Genomic DNA, 15,501 nt, shown 5'->3' with positions numbered 1-15,501 from the left:
TTTCTGAGCTATCTCCCTAGTGACCTTTTTTAACAGTATTAGTAGGGTGACCCAATATTTAGAGCCCTGCACAGACATAAACATTTGGATCCACATCCTGTCTGCATCCATGATAATTAACTTGTATCCAATCTGCAAAGCACACTTCACCTTTTATATGTATCCGCATCCATACATGCACCCTCTCTCACTGGTAGAGACCCGTGTGGATTCAAAAATTTGGATCTGCATCCGATCTGTGAGCTGCAAAGATGGTAAACCATACAACTGCATCTGCAGATATCTGCAGATATAAAGCGGATAACTGCGGATTTGCAGGGCTCTACCACTATTGCAAAACATAAACCTGTTCATAACATGTTCTAACATTGATTTATCACACAAAAAAACTTGTTAACTATGATCTGAATAACTACACACACCCCAGGGATATAAAACAAAACTGACACAAGGTTCTGCATTAAACAGACATTTGACCTCTGGCCTAGAGGTTGCTCAAAGTCCATGGAAGCTTAATTATTGGATGCTGTGTGCTGTCATGCTAATAACCCACCACTCACTCAACATCCATATGAACAAAGGTTTATTAATCATAGTTGCCACAGTGCAGTCAGGGCCTAGACTGAACACTTGTTGCAAAGCATCCAGGAAAAAATGAGGCATCCATAAGCACCCCCGACTCTTTCAGCCTGTTCCCTGAACACAGAACCAGTGCTCTTTGGAAACAGGAAAGTGTTTGCATGGCATACTGGGTAGTGAAATATGAAGGCCATCTTTGTTGACAGTGTTGAATACAGAACAGGCCTTTATAGCCAGGATTGATTGATTTATATATAAATTCATAAGAACATAACAATGGCCATACGGGATCAGACTCGTGACCCATCTAGTCCAGTACCCTGTCTTCTAACAGTGGCCAGTGCCAGATGCTTCAGAGGGAATGAACAGAACAGAATAATTATCAAGTGATCCGTCCCATTATCCAGTTCCAGCATCTGGCAGTCAGAGGTTAGGGATACCCAGAGCATAGGGTTGCATCCTAACCATCTTGGCTAATAGCCATTGATGGACCTATCCTCTATGAACATATCTAATTCTTTTTTGAACCCTCAAAATTCCCAGCATGCTATTGTCTAGGATAATCCATCAAATGCACACTGGGGCTGAGTTATGGGAAAATGCACAATTTGGGGGTGTTAATGGGTACCACAAATTCTTGTCGTCGTGTCCTGCAATCCAGATTTTTTATACTGCTGCATTCCATAATTATATTGTGCTTTTTAAAAAAATTAGAAACTAATCAGGGGTTAAAATAAACTTGTTTAACTACCAAATTTAAAAACACAGGATAATTTCCCTCCCTTTGCTATTTGTAAAATACTATTCTTGAAGCCAATAAGCAGGTTTTATAAAATGTTTGAACCACCCATTATGACCAACTCATTAAGTTCTGTAACAGGCCTGTCATCTGAGAAAGAGTAACAGATTACTTAATAGACCAACTGGAAGTGATAGCCATCTCCTGCTGGAAATTTCAGGCTAAGGGACTGTTTTCAATGGCTTGCAAAACATGATGATGTAGTTTCAGATACACAGCAATGGGAGGGGAGCAGCTCTACAATCAGAATGTATCTTTTGTAACCCCAAACGTTTGATTCCTCTGAGGCATGAGGAAAGGTGGTTAAAGGTTTGAGGGTCAGAGTCCCCACCACAAAACCCATCAGCTCCATCACAAAGCAGGGCAAGAGGACTGATGTAGACTGAGCATACCGAGCAACTGAACATTACTTGCAGATGCCCTAACATTCTCTTGCCCACAGCCCAAACCTTCCACCTAACAGCAATGGATCCACCTGTAGGATGTGGCATCACATATTAGTGTTGAATAAGACAAATCCACATTTGGAAAGAACTAGGTCCCAGACCCTCCCCCACTAAGGCCTTGTCCTTCACGCTGCACACTTTGCAATTGTAACTCAGCAGAGGCAGAAGCTGTAGCATAAATCAGGTAAAGGCATTTCTGTCACCACATGGGTTACCCCTACTCTAAGTAAGGTTAGCTGACACAGTAAAGACACCTACTGCTTTCTATTGGTGCTACCCCTGTTGATGAATTACAGCCGCAAAGGTCATTAGCAAAGCTGCAGCCTAAGAGAGTACCACCAGCAAGGCATCAGTAAATGGGCAGAGGATGGGACCAGGGCTACTAAATGAGCCATGGTAGCCACGCCCCTTGCTGCTTTACAGTGGCAATGCAAATGGAAAGAGCTCCCCTGCCGTCCTGGGTGGGAAAGATGTACGCCCTCCATCAGTAAAAGGGTCTTACCTCCATTCGGGCCCAGCTGGTGCACCTTTCACCCCCGGCCCCTCTGGTCAGGGCTCCAGCCCCCCAGCCCTCCCAGGACATTTCACACCAGACTTCTTTGCCCTGCAAGCTACAAAGGCACGCAGGAGCCGAGACTCCTGGCTCCAAGCTGCAAGCAGCCCCCAGGACCCACTGCCCGGGTGCAGCCGCTGCCCAGCCCTGCCACCCCAAGCCTTGTAGCAACAATAAAGCGGGCACCCAGCACCTAGCTGCAGAGCAGCAGGGACCCCCACACCCCCTCCCAGGCCCCTGCTGCTGCACTGGACCCCTGTCTCCCCACGTCCCTCCCCCCCAGCACTGCAGGGGGCGCCTCTCCCCCAGGCTCCGCCCCCTCAGCCCTGCAGGGGGCGGGGGGACCCCCAAGCCCCTCCCCCTTCACCCCTGAGGAGACCCTCCCCCTTCACCCCTGAGGAGACCACCCCCGCCCCCCGGCCCCGCCCCCGAGCAGCCCGCCCCCTACCTGACACCACCAGCGCCTCGTTGGGCCCCACCGTGTGGCAATTGCCCATGACGCCGGCGGCAACGACACCTCCCCGGCCCGCCCGACTCTCAGCGCCGCCGCCGCGGCCTCGCCCAGCCGAACCCGATCCCACAACGCCCCGCGCCCGCCGGCCCCGCCCCGCGCTCCGAGGGCCCCGCCCACCACCCTGACACCGGAAGTGCGTCACCCGGGCGGCTGGCTGGCGGCGCCCGGCCGCCATGTTGGGTGGGGGAGGGGCGCTGGGGCGGGGGTCCCGGGCGGGTTGGCGTGGGGGAGGGGCGGCCCGTTCCTGTCAGGGCCCCGCTCTGGGAGCCGCTGCCCGCGGGCGGGCGTCGGACGTGTCTACATGGGCTGTCAATCCGGCTCAGTCGCTCCGCTTTACACACAGGCCGCGGTTCCTGGCCCAGGCCGCCTTCCCCTGACGCACCGTGCCGGCTCCCCGCCGCCGTCCCGCCCCAGCGGCAGGGCCCCGCGCAGGCAGGCCGCGGAGGCGCCGCGTGTTACCAGCCGCCTGCCCTGCCCTGGCCTGGCCTGGCCCCGCACAGCCCCGGCGCGGGCCCTGCCTGCGGCTCGCAGAAACACCCGCCGGGCCGCTGCGCTAGGCAGGCCCGAGCCCGGGCCGGTACCGCCGCGGCAAGAAACCCCGGGGCGGGGCGGGGCGCCAGGCCGGGCTGCGGGCGCGGTGACAAAGCGAGCCCTGCTCAGGCGGTGTGTTCATGGCCCCGTTCACACAGGGCGTTTTATTGTGTGTTAGCACAGGCACAGCACACGGAGCGCGGGCGGGCACGGCCCCGGGCAGCGGTGAGAGGCGAGAGTAGCCAGGGGACAGCACCCGCCGACCCCCCCTCAACGCGCCGGCACGGAGCAGGACCAGGCCCGGCGTCAGCGTGCGAGGCCCAGCTCTCACCATCGCCTGCGTTCGATGGAGCCTACAGAAAATCCTGCTTTTAAAAGATGGGGCAGCTCGTTATGCAAAGGAAGTGGTGACAGTCGGTGCTGCTGGCATCGCACAGCGGCCGTGTGCTGCTCCATGATGTAGCTTCTGCTGGCTCAGGCCTCGCTCTCGGCTCTGCTGCCCTATTGCCAACCGGAGGCGCTCTCAGTTTCCTGCTGCACCGTAGCACTGACTCCCGCAGCAGCCAGTGCTGGTTCAGTCTGTGTTCTCCACGCAGCTGGCAGGGTCAGGGCAGCGCAGTTCTAAGTAGCTAAACCCACCATCCTCTCACTGACTTCCCACAGTTTCTGGGCAACAGCATCGTCATGGGCCTGGGGCCAGGGATCTCGTACTCGGCAGTCCACAAAGTACCGGCCGCTGAACATCTCAATCCCCTCCTGTGTGGCGCAGTAGATAGAGGTCTGGGCTCCATCAGTGGGATCTCGGAAGAAGAGCCAGGAGATGGGAACAAAGAGTGGCCTCAACCAGCTGGGAATGTAGCGGAATAGTTCAGAGTTAACAAACCCTGGAAGCAGAATAAAGCAGTAACTGTGGTTAGGCTGGAATGTCCAGGAAACATCCCTCATGGGAGGGAGGGTGTCTGACTCAGGAGACAAAGAGCAATGCTGCCAGTGAAGATGAATAGAGAAAAGGCAAAAACCATGCAAGGCCCAGGCAGGCACACGGGGTTTGGTTCGTAGTATGTTTCACTGAGAACCATTCAGATCCTCTTAGCGCTCGTCTGGCAGGAACTTGACTACAAAGAGGGTTAAAGCACAGGCACAGTTCAAAGACACTGACTTGCAAAGTAGGGGGTTGAATAGCTTCTAAGCTGGACCTCCTGCTTCATCCAAATATCAGTTTCTGCATGGTCAGGATCCAACCCCCATTTTCTGGTCCCCTTCCCACCCAAATTCCTACCAGTGCTGGAGAGATGGGAAAGACAGAATTTCATTGCAGCAGGGCAAGATGCAGAATTAGGGATCTCAGCCTGGGGGCAAAGAGAAACTTCGCTTCATTAGAAAGCTGTCTCTTATTAGGACTGCTGCCCAGTCCTCCTGGGCTATGTGGGAGGCTCAGAGTGAGAGGGAAGAGCCTCAGGACTCTGGGGACTGAAGTATTCCCTTCGGGGAGATCTGACATCAACCCAAATGCAGAGATTGTCTACTAAGAACGATAGTCTGGATGTCCTGAGGAAAGTCTCAGACACGGTGGGACTGAACTTCTAGTTCTTGAGTAGTGAGGCTGGGATTTTAGACTCTGGTCTATAGATACCAGCATCTTGGGTGAGATTAGAAGCCACATTCCTAGAGAAACCCTGGACCCACACCCACCTGGATGAACAGCATAGCAGGTTACATTGGTTCCCTCCAGTCTGTTGGCCAGCTCTCGGGCATGCAAGATGTTGGCCAGTTTGCTATTGCAGTAAGCCTGGAAGTTCTGCAACATCCCTTCCACTGGCTTGTGGAGGTTCTCAAAGTCTATCTTCCCTGCCTGATGTGCGCTGGAGGCCACAATCACCACACGGCTCGGTGCACTGAGTTTCAGCCGGTCTAAGAGGAGGTGGGTCAGAAGGAAGTGACCAACGTGGTTGACTTGAAACACCAGGTTAAAGCCATCCTTCCTCCTGCCACCTGCTCCAACACCTGTAGAGAAAAATAAGCTTCAGTATACAATAGTGATCTCTGGCCCAGAACTTTCTCCACCTCATGGGGCCTGCAAGCCAAAAGCAGCCTATATTGTGTTATTCTGTGCCTCAGAGAGCCATCATCACCACAGCAGCATCCAGATATCTCCTGGAGAATCCCCTCAGCACAGCCTTGCTTAAAGTTCTTAAGTAAAGTAAGCGGTGATGGGATGGGCGGGAAGGTCCTCTCCTGGATCAGTAACTGGTTAAAAGACAGGAAGCAAAGGTAAATAAATAAAAGGTCAGCTTTCAGAATAAAGAAAGGTATATACTAGTGTCCTCCAGGGGTCTGTACTGGGGCCAGTTCTGTTCAACATATTAGGGGGTAAACTCTGAGATGGCAAAATTTGCAGATGATACAAAACTACTCAAGACAGTTAAGTCCAAAGCAGACTGCGAAAAGTTAAAAAGGGATCTCACAATACTGGGTGACTGGGCAATAAAATGGCAGATGAAATTCAGTGTTGATAAATGCAAAGTAATGCACATTGGAAAACATCATCCCAACTATACTTATAAAATGATGGGGTCTAAATTAGCTGTTACCACTCAAGAAAGATCTTGGAGTTATTGTGGATAGTTCTCTGAAAACATCCACTCAGTGTGCAGTGACAGTCAAAAAAGCTAACAGACTGTTGGGAATCATTAAGAAAGGGATAGATAATAAGACAGAAAACATATTGCTTCTTTATAAATGCATGCTACGCCCACATCTTGAATACTGCGTGCAGATCTGGTCGCTCCATCTCAAAACAGATGTATTGGAAAAGGTACAGAAAAGGGCAACAAAAATGGAACAGCTTCTGTATGAGGAGAGATAAATAAGACTGGGACTTTTCAACTTGGAAAAGAGAAGACTAAAGGGGATATGATAGGGGTCTATAAAATCATGACTGGTGTGGAGAAAGTAAATAAGGACGAGTTATTTACTCCTTCTCATAAGACAAGAACTAGGGTGTCACCAAATGAAATTAATAGGCAGCAGGTTTAAAAGGAACAAAAGGAAGTATTTCTTCACACAAAGTAGTCAATCTGTGGAACTCCTTGCCACAGGATGTTGTGAAGGCCAAGACAATAACAGGGTTAAAAAAATAACCCAGAGAAGTTCCTGGAGGATAGGTCCATCAATGGCTAGTAGCCACGATGGGCAGGGATGCAGAACCATACTGAAGCATCCTCAGCCTCTGTTTGCCAGAAGCTGGGAATGGGCATCACTTGATGATGACCTGTTCTGTTCATTCCCTCGGAAGCACTTGCCATTGGCTGCTGTCAGAAGACAGGACACTGGGCTAGATGAACCATTGGTCTGACCCACTCTGGCCATTCTTATGTGCTCAGGGCCGGACCTGCCGCTCTCTGCCCCAGCCAGAGCTTGGCAGCAGACTCGGTGCCGCGACTCACCTGCGTTGTTGATCAGGATGTCGAGGCGAGGCTCCGATTTCAGGAAAGTCTCTGCAAATGCTCGCACTGAGTCCAGGCTGGCCAGGTCCAGACTCATGAAGAGAACCTCATTGTTCCCGCTCTCCTGGAGAAAGAGACGGAGAGCACTCAGTGCCGGCCACTGCAACGCACAGAGGTGGTGGGGCTCTGGCTCAGTGACAGCCATGGGGAAGGTGGTGCCCTATTTCCACCTTCAGGGCACTGGGCAAACTGCAAACAGGAACTAGAAGAGGGAGCTGCTTGCCCCTCAGAACTCCCAGCCCCCAGGCATATGTGGGGGGAAAATCGCTTCTCACTAGCAGCTGCTGGTTATTGTCAGGGCTTGTGGGAGGCGCGGTTTGCAGTGGTTACTGCTGCACTGTGCCGCCAACCCGCACTGAGATACCTGAGCAGGATGGGGGAAGGCCCCACAGCTGGGTAGGTGACCAGGGAATTCGGGCATCCAAAGGCCAGTCAGAGAAGCCAGCCAGGGGATACTGTCATCTTGTTGAGCTCCCTGCATTTGGAAACGGGACCCGCCGTGCCTCTGGAATGTCACGTGGCCCTTGCCAGCATCTTTTCTAGGCAAGTACCTCTCCACAGCGCTCCACTCCCCCCCTGCTGCTAGCATTTCTGTGCCCCCTGCCTCACTAGGGACTAGCAGAGCCCTCGAATGGTGTCCCTCTCATGGGAACAAGGAAACCCTTTTCTTGCTTATCTGCCATGGCTCCGGAACCACTGCCCTCTGCACCCCCCAGGGTTATCCCCCTCCTGAGCCGTGGAGGACTCTCAAAGTTCAGTGGTGCCCCAGGACTGGCAGGTATGGTGCACGCCTGCCGTACACAGCAGTGACTGGGCAGGGGCTGCTCATCTCAGGCTGACTGCATTTACTGCAACCCCGCGCAGAGCCCGCACCCGCCTGATGTCATAGACAGCCGCTTCTCCTTTGGCTCTGCTGCGACAGGCCAGGATGACGCGAGCTCTTCTCCGGGCCAGATCCAGGGCTGTCATCTTCCCAATCCCAGTGTTTCCCCCTGGAAAAGCATAACGGAGCTGGGCACAAGGAGACCAAGAGCAGCCCAGCGCTGTGTTTAGTAACCTCCCCATTACACCCCCCAAAGGATCCCAAAGCAATTCATAGTGCCTGCCTGAAATGCAGCCACCTCTGGAGAGGTGGGCACAGCCAGCACACAGCCGCCTGCACCACAAACCAGGGGAAGAAAGCCAAGGACAGCAGAGTGCAAACCTCCGCTCACTGAAATTGCCTGCAGAGCCTTGTTCTTTAAGCTCTTTTTTAAGCTTTTTTCAGGTTAGGCAATTTCCCTGGAGGGCAGGTTACCGCACAGCCCTCCTGTGGGGCTGCCCGCACACCCATCTGCAGGATCTAGCCTGGCCACTGTACTAAACAGAGGCCCGCTCTAATCCGATCTGCCGTGGTCAGCTGGGTCGAGTCTGCTGGGCTCCCACAGGAGTCTTGGGCGGGCTGGCCTGTGCCCTCTGCCCTGGGAGGCGCCGGAAGGAGGCAGCAGTGGGACCGGGCCCCCTGACCATGCAGGTGCTGGTGCGTGCTCAGCTAACCAGACAAACTGGGCTGACCTGGCATCAGAGTGCCATTGTGTGACCCCACCCCCCCCCCAGCTGGGGAGGGGGATATCCCACCTTAATAGACATCAGACAGGTGACCTACCAGAGCCCAGGGAGTGCCCCCCAGTCCTCTGTGGGGGACCCAACCCCGCTCCTGCTCACCTGTGATCACGATGGTCTTCCCTCGGAGGCTGCTCTGGTTCTGACACTTGGCCCCTTGGAGACAGTTGTAGTAGAGGAGGGCGTAGAGGCCCAGGAGCAGCCCAGGCAGGAGCAGGACTATTGCCATGGCTGCCCTGGCACTGCCAGCAGGTGACCAGCACGTCTGCTGCTGCTGCTTCCGTGCTGGCTGCAGGCCTGAAGCCAATTCAGAGACGGCTCCAGCTGCAAGATTCGCCTTCCAAGCAGCAGGGCTGGGGCTGAGCCGGGAGCGTGCAGCCAGGGGAGGCCCAGGACAAAGGGCGCTTGGCCTCGTTTTATTAAACCGCTCCTGGGCTGTTCCTCTCTGCACGCAGCACAGCTATGGCAAACCTCCGGGGCCAAACCTCTGCACGGCCTCACCCAGGCTGTGCATGTTCTCAGCTGGCTGGGAGCCAGGCATGGCCCACGGTGGCTGGGCCTCTGTTTGCTTTAAAAAGCGAGCCTAGCTGTATTGCAGTCAGGCAAGGCTGCCACCTGCAGATCAGCGACCTACACGACACACGCCGCTGTGGAAAAGGGACCCACAGATGGTCAGGAAGTGACTGATCAAAGGTTTTTTGTCCAGGAAAGCCAATTTGTCAAAACCGAAACGGCTTGCAGGAAAGCCTCGGTTTCGATTCATTCCCCGTTTAAAACAAATGTTGGCAAAGTGTCAGCCTTCGCACAACACCCCGCTTTGGCATTTTCTAAACAAAAATGTTCCGTTTTTTGGTTTAAATGACTGTTGATAGAGGAGAGAGAAGGCAGCTGGGGCAATATCGTTTATTGGACCAACTTCTGTTGGTGAGAGAGAAGCTGACACAGAGCTCTGCATCAGCTCAAAAGCCTGCGTCTCTTACCAATAGAAGCTGGTCCAATAAAAATAATCTTCACCCTCCTTGTCTCTGTAATATTCTGGGATCAACATGGCTACAACTTTTGATATCGATACATAGTTATAGTATAAACACACAAATAAAAACATTTTGATTGGCCGGGTACAAGATCCCATGCCCATGTTGATGCTGTTGCCAAGAAGCTGTGGGAAGTCAGGTGGGAGCGGCTGCTTGGAACGTGCTGCGACCGTCCTGGTGTGAATGTGAAGGGAATACACTCAGGTCTGCAAGTGCACCTCCCCCCAGCGCGACCCCTCTGCAGCCTACCCCCGTCAATGCGCCTCTGTCCAGCCCTACAGCCCCACGACTATTCCTGTCCTGGGTCCGCCCTCCACCTCCACAGCTCTGCTAACGCAACCCCAGTCCCCCATGTTTGGGGTGCAGCCTGAGCCCAGGGCTCTGCTGTAGCGCTGACCCCTTAGCCATTATTTGGGTCCAGACTCCAGGTGGGGCAGGGAGGAGCAGAAAGGAGACCGGAGAGGTTTGCTGTGGCACAGAAGCAGGACATAGGGCTGAGAGGCAGGCCCCCCCCATTTGTTTGGGAGGACACCGACTGCCCCAGGGGCTGCTGCTGTGGCATTGGTAAGTGTGGGGGCCCAGCAGGTTTTTCCCAGACAGGATTCGCCACATACAAGAACCCAAAATTGTCCCCACGCCTCTCCTAACAGACACGCTGACAAACGCCCCTCCTAGTCCCACTCATGCAGACCAGGCCCTCCGCTCAGTGCGGGGAGAGCTGTGGCAGCAACAGCTACTCACGTGGAAGGTCTCCCGTGTGTGCAGGCACCGCTGGCTGTGAATGGAATTACACTGAACCAGGGAAGGGCAGGGCCACGTCCCTGGCAAACACTGGACTAGTGAAAACACCTCCACTGCACAACTGTACAGTGTGAGCAGGGAGGGGGCGAGCCCACAGAGCAGCTGCCTTCGGCTTCTTGCGTGCTGGGCTAACAGTGGCCCAGAGGAGGTACACATCGGCCTACCCTACACCTGTGTGAGCCAATCCCAGGAACCATGTTGGCAGGCCCTGGAGGGAATTGTGGCCAGCCCACCATGACTTTAAATGGAAGAGGGGCAGAGCCCAGCAAACGCTGCTTCAAGGAGTATTTGGACGGGTAGAAGGGGTGCATCCCATGGCATATATGGCCACCTCCCTCAGGGAATATTCCTCGGCTACAGGGCAAGTCCCCGTTTGCCAAGCTCCAAGATCAGTGGCTGGAAGGTGCTAGAGAAGAACAACGTGTTACAGCATTAGCATTTACCTTGTCCTCAGCCCTACCCCAGCTTATGGCTGGAGTCATCTCCCAGTACCCGAGGCTTTAGAACACTTTGCGCCCCAGGGACTAACCAGAAACCAGGGCCAGAGGAAGTAAAGGCTGCTGCCAAATACCAGAACTTACTCAATGGGAGCGTGTTCCTCGCAGCTAGTGATTAGCCAATCCAATCGGGCCCAGACCTCGGCAGGGCAGCACGTGTGTAACCCCGCGGTACGAGTGATGCATGGCCCAGGAGCCTGGCTGCAGTGCTGGCGAGACCTGCGGTAGGGCACGTCTCACGGGGGAGGGAAAAGCGGGCAGAATGCTCCCTTCACACCAGGCACCAGCACCTGTACAAGCAGGAACATTCCCTGTCTGGAGAGGGTGGGAAGATATCTGAGCCCCAAACTGCAGGGGGGAGGGGAAGAAAAGAAGGGTGCCAGGGTGGTTCTTGCTCTGTTTTTCAATAGTAGTATGAGAGTTTATTAATACAGACTTAATGCCATCGGAACAGTTCGCAAATCCTTGCGTCTTTGTACAAAACGAGTTAGTATTTCCAGATCCGAACATCGAGTATAAAACAGTAAAAATACAGCCTGGCGTGGCTCGAGGGCAGGAGAGCCAGGAGTCCAGGGGAAGCTGCGGAATGGGAGCGGCTTCCCCCTCATAATAGCTACAAACCTTAAGTGCCAACAGAGCAAGTCTGCTGCTCAGCATGGTGCCCTAAGAACATACCCTGTACAGAGGGGGAGGGGATGCACAGGCCAGTGCATGGCACTGATGTGCTCACGTACAAAGGGGGAGCCACAGCGGCCACCAGATACACCCTGTATTCAAAACCTTCCATTCTTAAAGAGAAGCCTCTTGCCCCTGTAAGCAACCTTGTTCCCCCCCGAGTCCCCCCCAGTCCTAGAGGCCGGGGGCAGAGCAGGGGCGGTTCTTCCTTGGGCACAGCCTGAAACCCTCACAGATGCGGAGTTTTTGCCCCTGGATGGTCTGGAGAAGATCCTTGCTTGTGTTTACAGAGTCAGGACAGACAGTCAAAAGCAGGATGTGACTTATTTTGTTTTTTATATACAGAATACAGGAAAGTTTCTGTAAAGTCTAAAACAACAATTACTATGTACATCGCAACTCGCTGCTCTGGAGGGCGGGGAGGTGGCCTATAACAAAAAAGACAAACAGGTTTACGACAAACGCTTTGCTACAAGAGACAGTCTGAGGCAACGTCATACCACATGTAGCACTGTACACAGCTTTAACACATTGAAAAATGCCGTCACGGATGTATTTACACAGAGTCCAATACTTTTCCTTATTTGAAATAAAATAGGATGGACACCAGGAAAAGAACTCATTTCTCATTGCCCATAATACACAGTAGCTACTTGTAGTGCAACCATAGCAGGGAAGGGGCGGGTAAAATAACTGGGGGGAGGATAGCACTTCTTTACATTAAATAAAACAATGATATTGTATAGATTTGCTGTATGAAAACTGTATTTTTCTCTTTTAATATAAAACTATTGTCACTGGCACAAAATAGAACAAGTTTTTGATTATTTTACAACTGCACGGGAACGATCTGTCAGAGAGAGTCCTCAAGTCAGCCAGCGCCCACCCTTCCCCTCCTCGCTCTGACACGTCCTCCTCTTGCTGCAGCTTTCCTTTTACAATGAAATGTATAGTACAAATATATGTGCAAATGCCCCTAAAACTTGAGCAAAAAGAAGAAAATAATTAAAAAAGTGAAACGTTCTTCATTTCATGCAAACGGCGTGTGAACAGTTTCTGGGCCGACGTAGAAAATCCCAACTTGGTTTGTACATTTTTGCATTGCAAGAGTCCAAGGACAGGGCTTTTCTTTCCCCAAGGCTCTGCCTCAGCTCCTAGGGGACGGAGTTGGACCGCAGCACGGGCACCTGGTGGGGTCTCAGAGAGAGCTTGTCCTCCAAGGCCACGTCTTGTGCTAAGGCAGTGTCCCCTCTGGGCTGTTTGGTCGCAAACTCAGTAATGCTGAAGACAAACTGCAGGCAGCCCAGTTTGATGTAACTGCCGTGGTGGAGCAGGGCTGTTCCTTCCCACCCTGCCCCACTGCCCCCGATTAAACTAGAGCTGCTGGCTTTGCAGCTGCAGGGTTTCCGGAGCTGCCCTTGTGCCTGGGAATTCATCACGGCTGCTTCTTCGTGCGGCTCCTCATCCCGTTTTCTGCTTTTGTGGCATTCTGGAAAAGAAAAACAAATGAGACACAAGCAGGGGCAACGTCCCATCCAGAGAGCCTCTCACTCCAGGGCAGCAGCTTGTTTCTGTACAAATCGGAGTGCTGCCCTGGACTGCTGCAGTCACATGATCACCAGCGACGTCAGCGTGCGGTCGGTCACTCACTGGGTGCAGAGAAGGGCACAGAGTTGTACGTACGCCCAGCAGTGGGACGTGCACGAGGTCAGGTGGAGAGCAGGAGTGAAGCAAGCAGACAATGGGAGGTTAAAGAGGTGCACTATGATGCTGCGTAGCCCCCCACAGGACTATTTGCTTCCAAGTCAGAGGCATGGGGTGGAGCGAATCTATGGAGAACAGCTGACTGCCGTTCAGAACCGGAGGGACAGGTATCAGGAAAGGTTCCCAAAGCCTACATTAGCTCTAATGAGAGGCAGCAGGTGTTTGCAAAGTGCTCTGCAGCTTGAAGCACTCCCCGCCCCAAGAACTCGGGCTCTGAGGGGAGGGGGAATACTGAAACTGGTGTAGCCGATGGGCAAGTCTGGGCTTTGCGGAGCTCCTTTCCTTCTGTAAGCGGTGCACTCAGCACGCAGCCCGAGCTGGAGTTTCCGTTCCCCCCACTCCTGGCTCCTCTGGCAGCACGTCCCCTGAGCACACGAGGGGCTGGGCAGCCTCTCCCGTTGGAGAACAAGTCCTGCCATCACTTACTGATCACACTCTGCACTTTGGCAACAATACTGCTGGGCGGAACGGGCGTGCTCTTCTCGGAGAAGTCACAGGAATACAGAACGTTGTCCACAGTCGTCCCGTGCTCACTGTAGTTCAACAGCTCATAATGTTTTGTGTTCTAGGAAAGAAGAGGAACTTCACATGTAACTCAGGCAACGCTGTGAGCTGGTTAGAAAGCCCAGAGAGCACGCCGTGGGAGCATGACAGAGCGGGAGCGCAGTACAGTCAACGTACTGGTCAGCCAGAGACCTATCCAGCTACACACGCTGTTCCAGGCAGTGGCTGCAAGACAGACTTTATTCATCTGGCTGCATGCGTGCTACCCAGAAGGCTCTGCGTGCTGCCCCGGCATAGAGCGCAGAGCAAGCAAATGAAGGCTCCCACAGCTGAGAGTTCTTCTGCCCACAAAGGAGCAACACACCGACACCCTGTGGCTTTCATCTCTAGCTTTGAGTCAACTGCAAAACAGAGGCCGCGGCACTCACCTCATCATAGAATATGCAGGCGTGTTTGCCAGACACATAGTTACAGTGACCATAGCTTGTAAGGCACACATCCATGTCAGCTCCTGCAAAGGGCGGGAAGACAAAATACAGACTCAGTTCCACTGAATTCAGAAAAGCTGGCACAGGCAGCAGAGAGCGAGAGAATGAAACCTCAGTTAGCAGAACGACAGGCGGCTTGTGGTGTTAGTATCTACTCCCAAGGCTTGGGGAACAGTGCGGAGATAAGCCACTGAACACATTTCCTTGGGGGTCGGGTCTGGCTGTAAGGTTATGTAGGAGAATGGAAAAACATATCAGCATTACTGTACCCTTGCAGCATGCCAGGGGACTCCAGGCACAGGCAGGAGTTGTCATTAACCTTTCTTCTTAGCAGTTACCGCTTTGAAACCAACGCTGGGAGCCTAGGAAAGCTGTGACCTTTCAATGACAACTCTCCTAGACTGTTTGGCATCAAGAGCTCATACTCCCATCTTAAAACAATGGCTACCAAATCTGGGCTAAAGGCACATAACCTGCTAGTCAGACAGGGTGACCTGCCATCTACATGAACTTTCTTGCACATGTTGCCTGGTAATATGCAAGAGAAACATAATTCCAGAATCCCAGGATAAAATGACTGGCCCCAAACATGGCATTCTCCCAAGAGCTGCATTCATTCACTTCTCCCGAAGTCACTTGAGTGCATTAGGGCTTCAACTGTCTATGTGAAAACAAAATAAAAGCTGGAAAAACAAATGGAAAGTTATTTTTCCATGGTGATTCTGCAAGCCCCCAGCGAGGAGAAGCCACTTACCTGTCCCAATGTAGAGGGTTCTGTAGCACATGTTAACTGCACTTCCTATGCCCATTAGCGGATAGAACACTGCCCGGGCTTGCACTTCCTTTCTCTGCACTGCAAGACAAAAATGAGACCTGAGTACTACTGAATTTGTGACCTATAGGAGGTATACAGTTTCCAGATTTAAGTATTTCCCCCACTGCACTGTCTGGGGCTCATGCATAATATTTAAAAGGAAATTATCAACTTGAAATCTGGACAGAATGGGAAGTATTTCAGCTCTTACCCGGACCAAGAGTCCCTCTGCCAATTGTTGTGGTTTTACAGTCATATTTCCTACTTTTTAGGATTTTTTTCTCCCCCACTGCTATGTGAAAGACCCACACAAGTCATGTAACTATACAGGGGAAAATCACACTGAGCACCAACAAAGAAAACACACTGAGGAGAGACTATTTCCTCTCTCTCA

At 52.8% G+C, this 15,501-nt stretch overlaps 3 protein-coding genes across 10 annotated transcripts in view; all 3 read right to left on the bottom strand.

Moving 5' to 3' along the window:
- The window catches only part of FLOT2 (flotillin 2), a 33,141-nt gene extending 30,196 nt beyond the window's left edge, over window positions 1–2,945 (bottom strand). For 4 of the 7 annotated variants that reach the window (XM_067565918.1, XM_067565919.1, XM_067565917.1 and 1 more), the window contains exon 1: window positions 2,857–2,933. Coding sequence is in view for 2 of the 7 variants with exons in the window: in XM_067565916.1 (XP_067422017.1) it covers window positions 2,826–2,874 (49 nt within the window). In the remaining 5 variants the exon portion in view is untranslated. Of the gene's footprint in view, window positions 1–2,825 lie in introns of all 7 variants that reach the window. The other 3 variants (XM_067565916.1, XM_067565914.1, XM_067565920.1) reach the window with 2 other exon arrangements.
- Window positions 2,946–3,097: 152 nt separating this feature from the next.
- DHRS13 (dehydrogenase/reductase 13) lies at window positions 3,098–8,928 on the bottom strand. The gene is made up of 5 exons (XM_067565913.1): window positions 8,633–8,928; window positions 7,802–7,920; window positions 6,869–6,992; window positions 5,115–5,426; window positions 3,098–4,306 (listed from the first exon to the last, which is right to left on the bottom strand). The coding sequence occupies exons 1-5, from the start codon at window positions 8,757–8,759 to the stop codon at window positions 4,044–4,046; spliced, it is 945 nt and encodes a 314-aa protein (XP_067422014.1). The 5' UTR covers window positions 8,760–8,928; the 3' UTR covers window positions 3,098–4,043.
- A 2,329-nt stretch (window positions 8,929–11,257) lies between these two features.
- The window catches only part of PHF12 (PHD finger protein 12), a 47,136-nt gene continuing 42,892 nt past the window's right edge, over window positions 11,258–15,501 (bottom strand). For both annotated transcript variants that reach the window (XM_067565911.1, XM_067565912.1), the window contains 4 exons: window positions 15,048–15,146; window positions 14,234–14,316; window positions 13,728–13,866; window positions 11,258–13,026 (listed from right to left, as the gene is read on the bottom strand). In XM_067565911.1, the coding sequence (XP_067422012.1) occupies window positions 12,692–13,026; window positions 13,728–13,866; window positions 14,234–14,316; window positions 15,048–15,146 (656 nt within the window). In that variant the 3' untranslated portion in view covers window positions 11,258–12,691. The remainder of the gene's footprint in view (window positions 13,027–13,727; window positions 13,867–14,233; window positions 14,317–15,047; window positions 15,147–15,501) is intronic.

Source organism: Emydura macquarii, unplaced genomic scaffold (genome assembly GCF_026122565.2).
Source record: "Emydura macquarii macquarii isolate MOO-44397 ecotype Brisbane River unplaced genomic scaffold, CSIRO-AGI_Emac_v2 contig_2699, whole genome shotgun sequence".
In the NCBI taxonomy this organism is placed as follows: Eukaryota; Metazoa; Chordata; order Testudines; family Chelidae; genus Emydura; species Emydura macquarii.
Note: the sequence above shows the minus strand (reverse complement) of the source record. Positions and strands in the feature narration are given on the sequence as shown.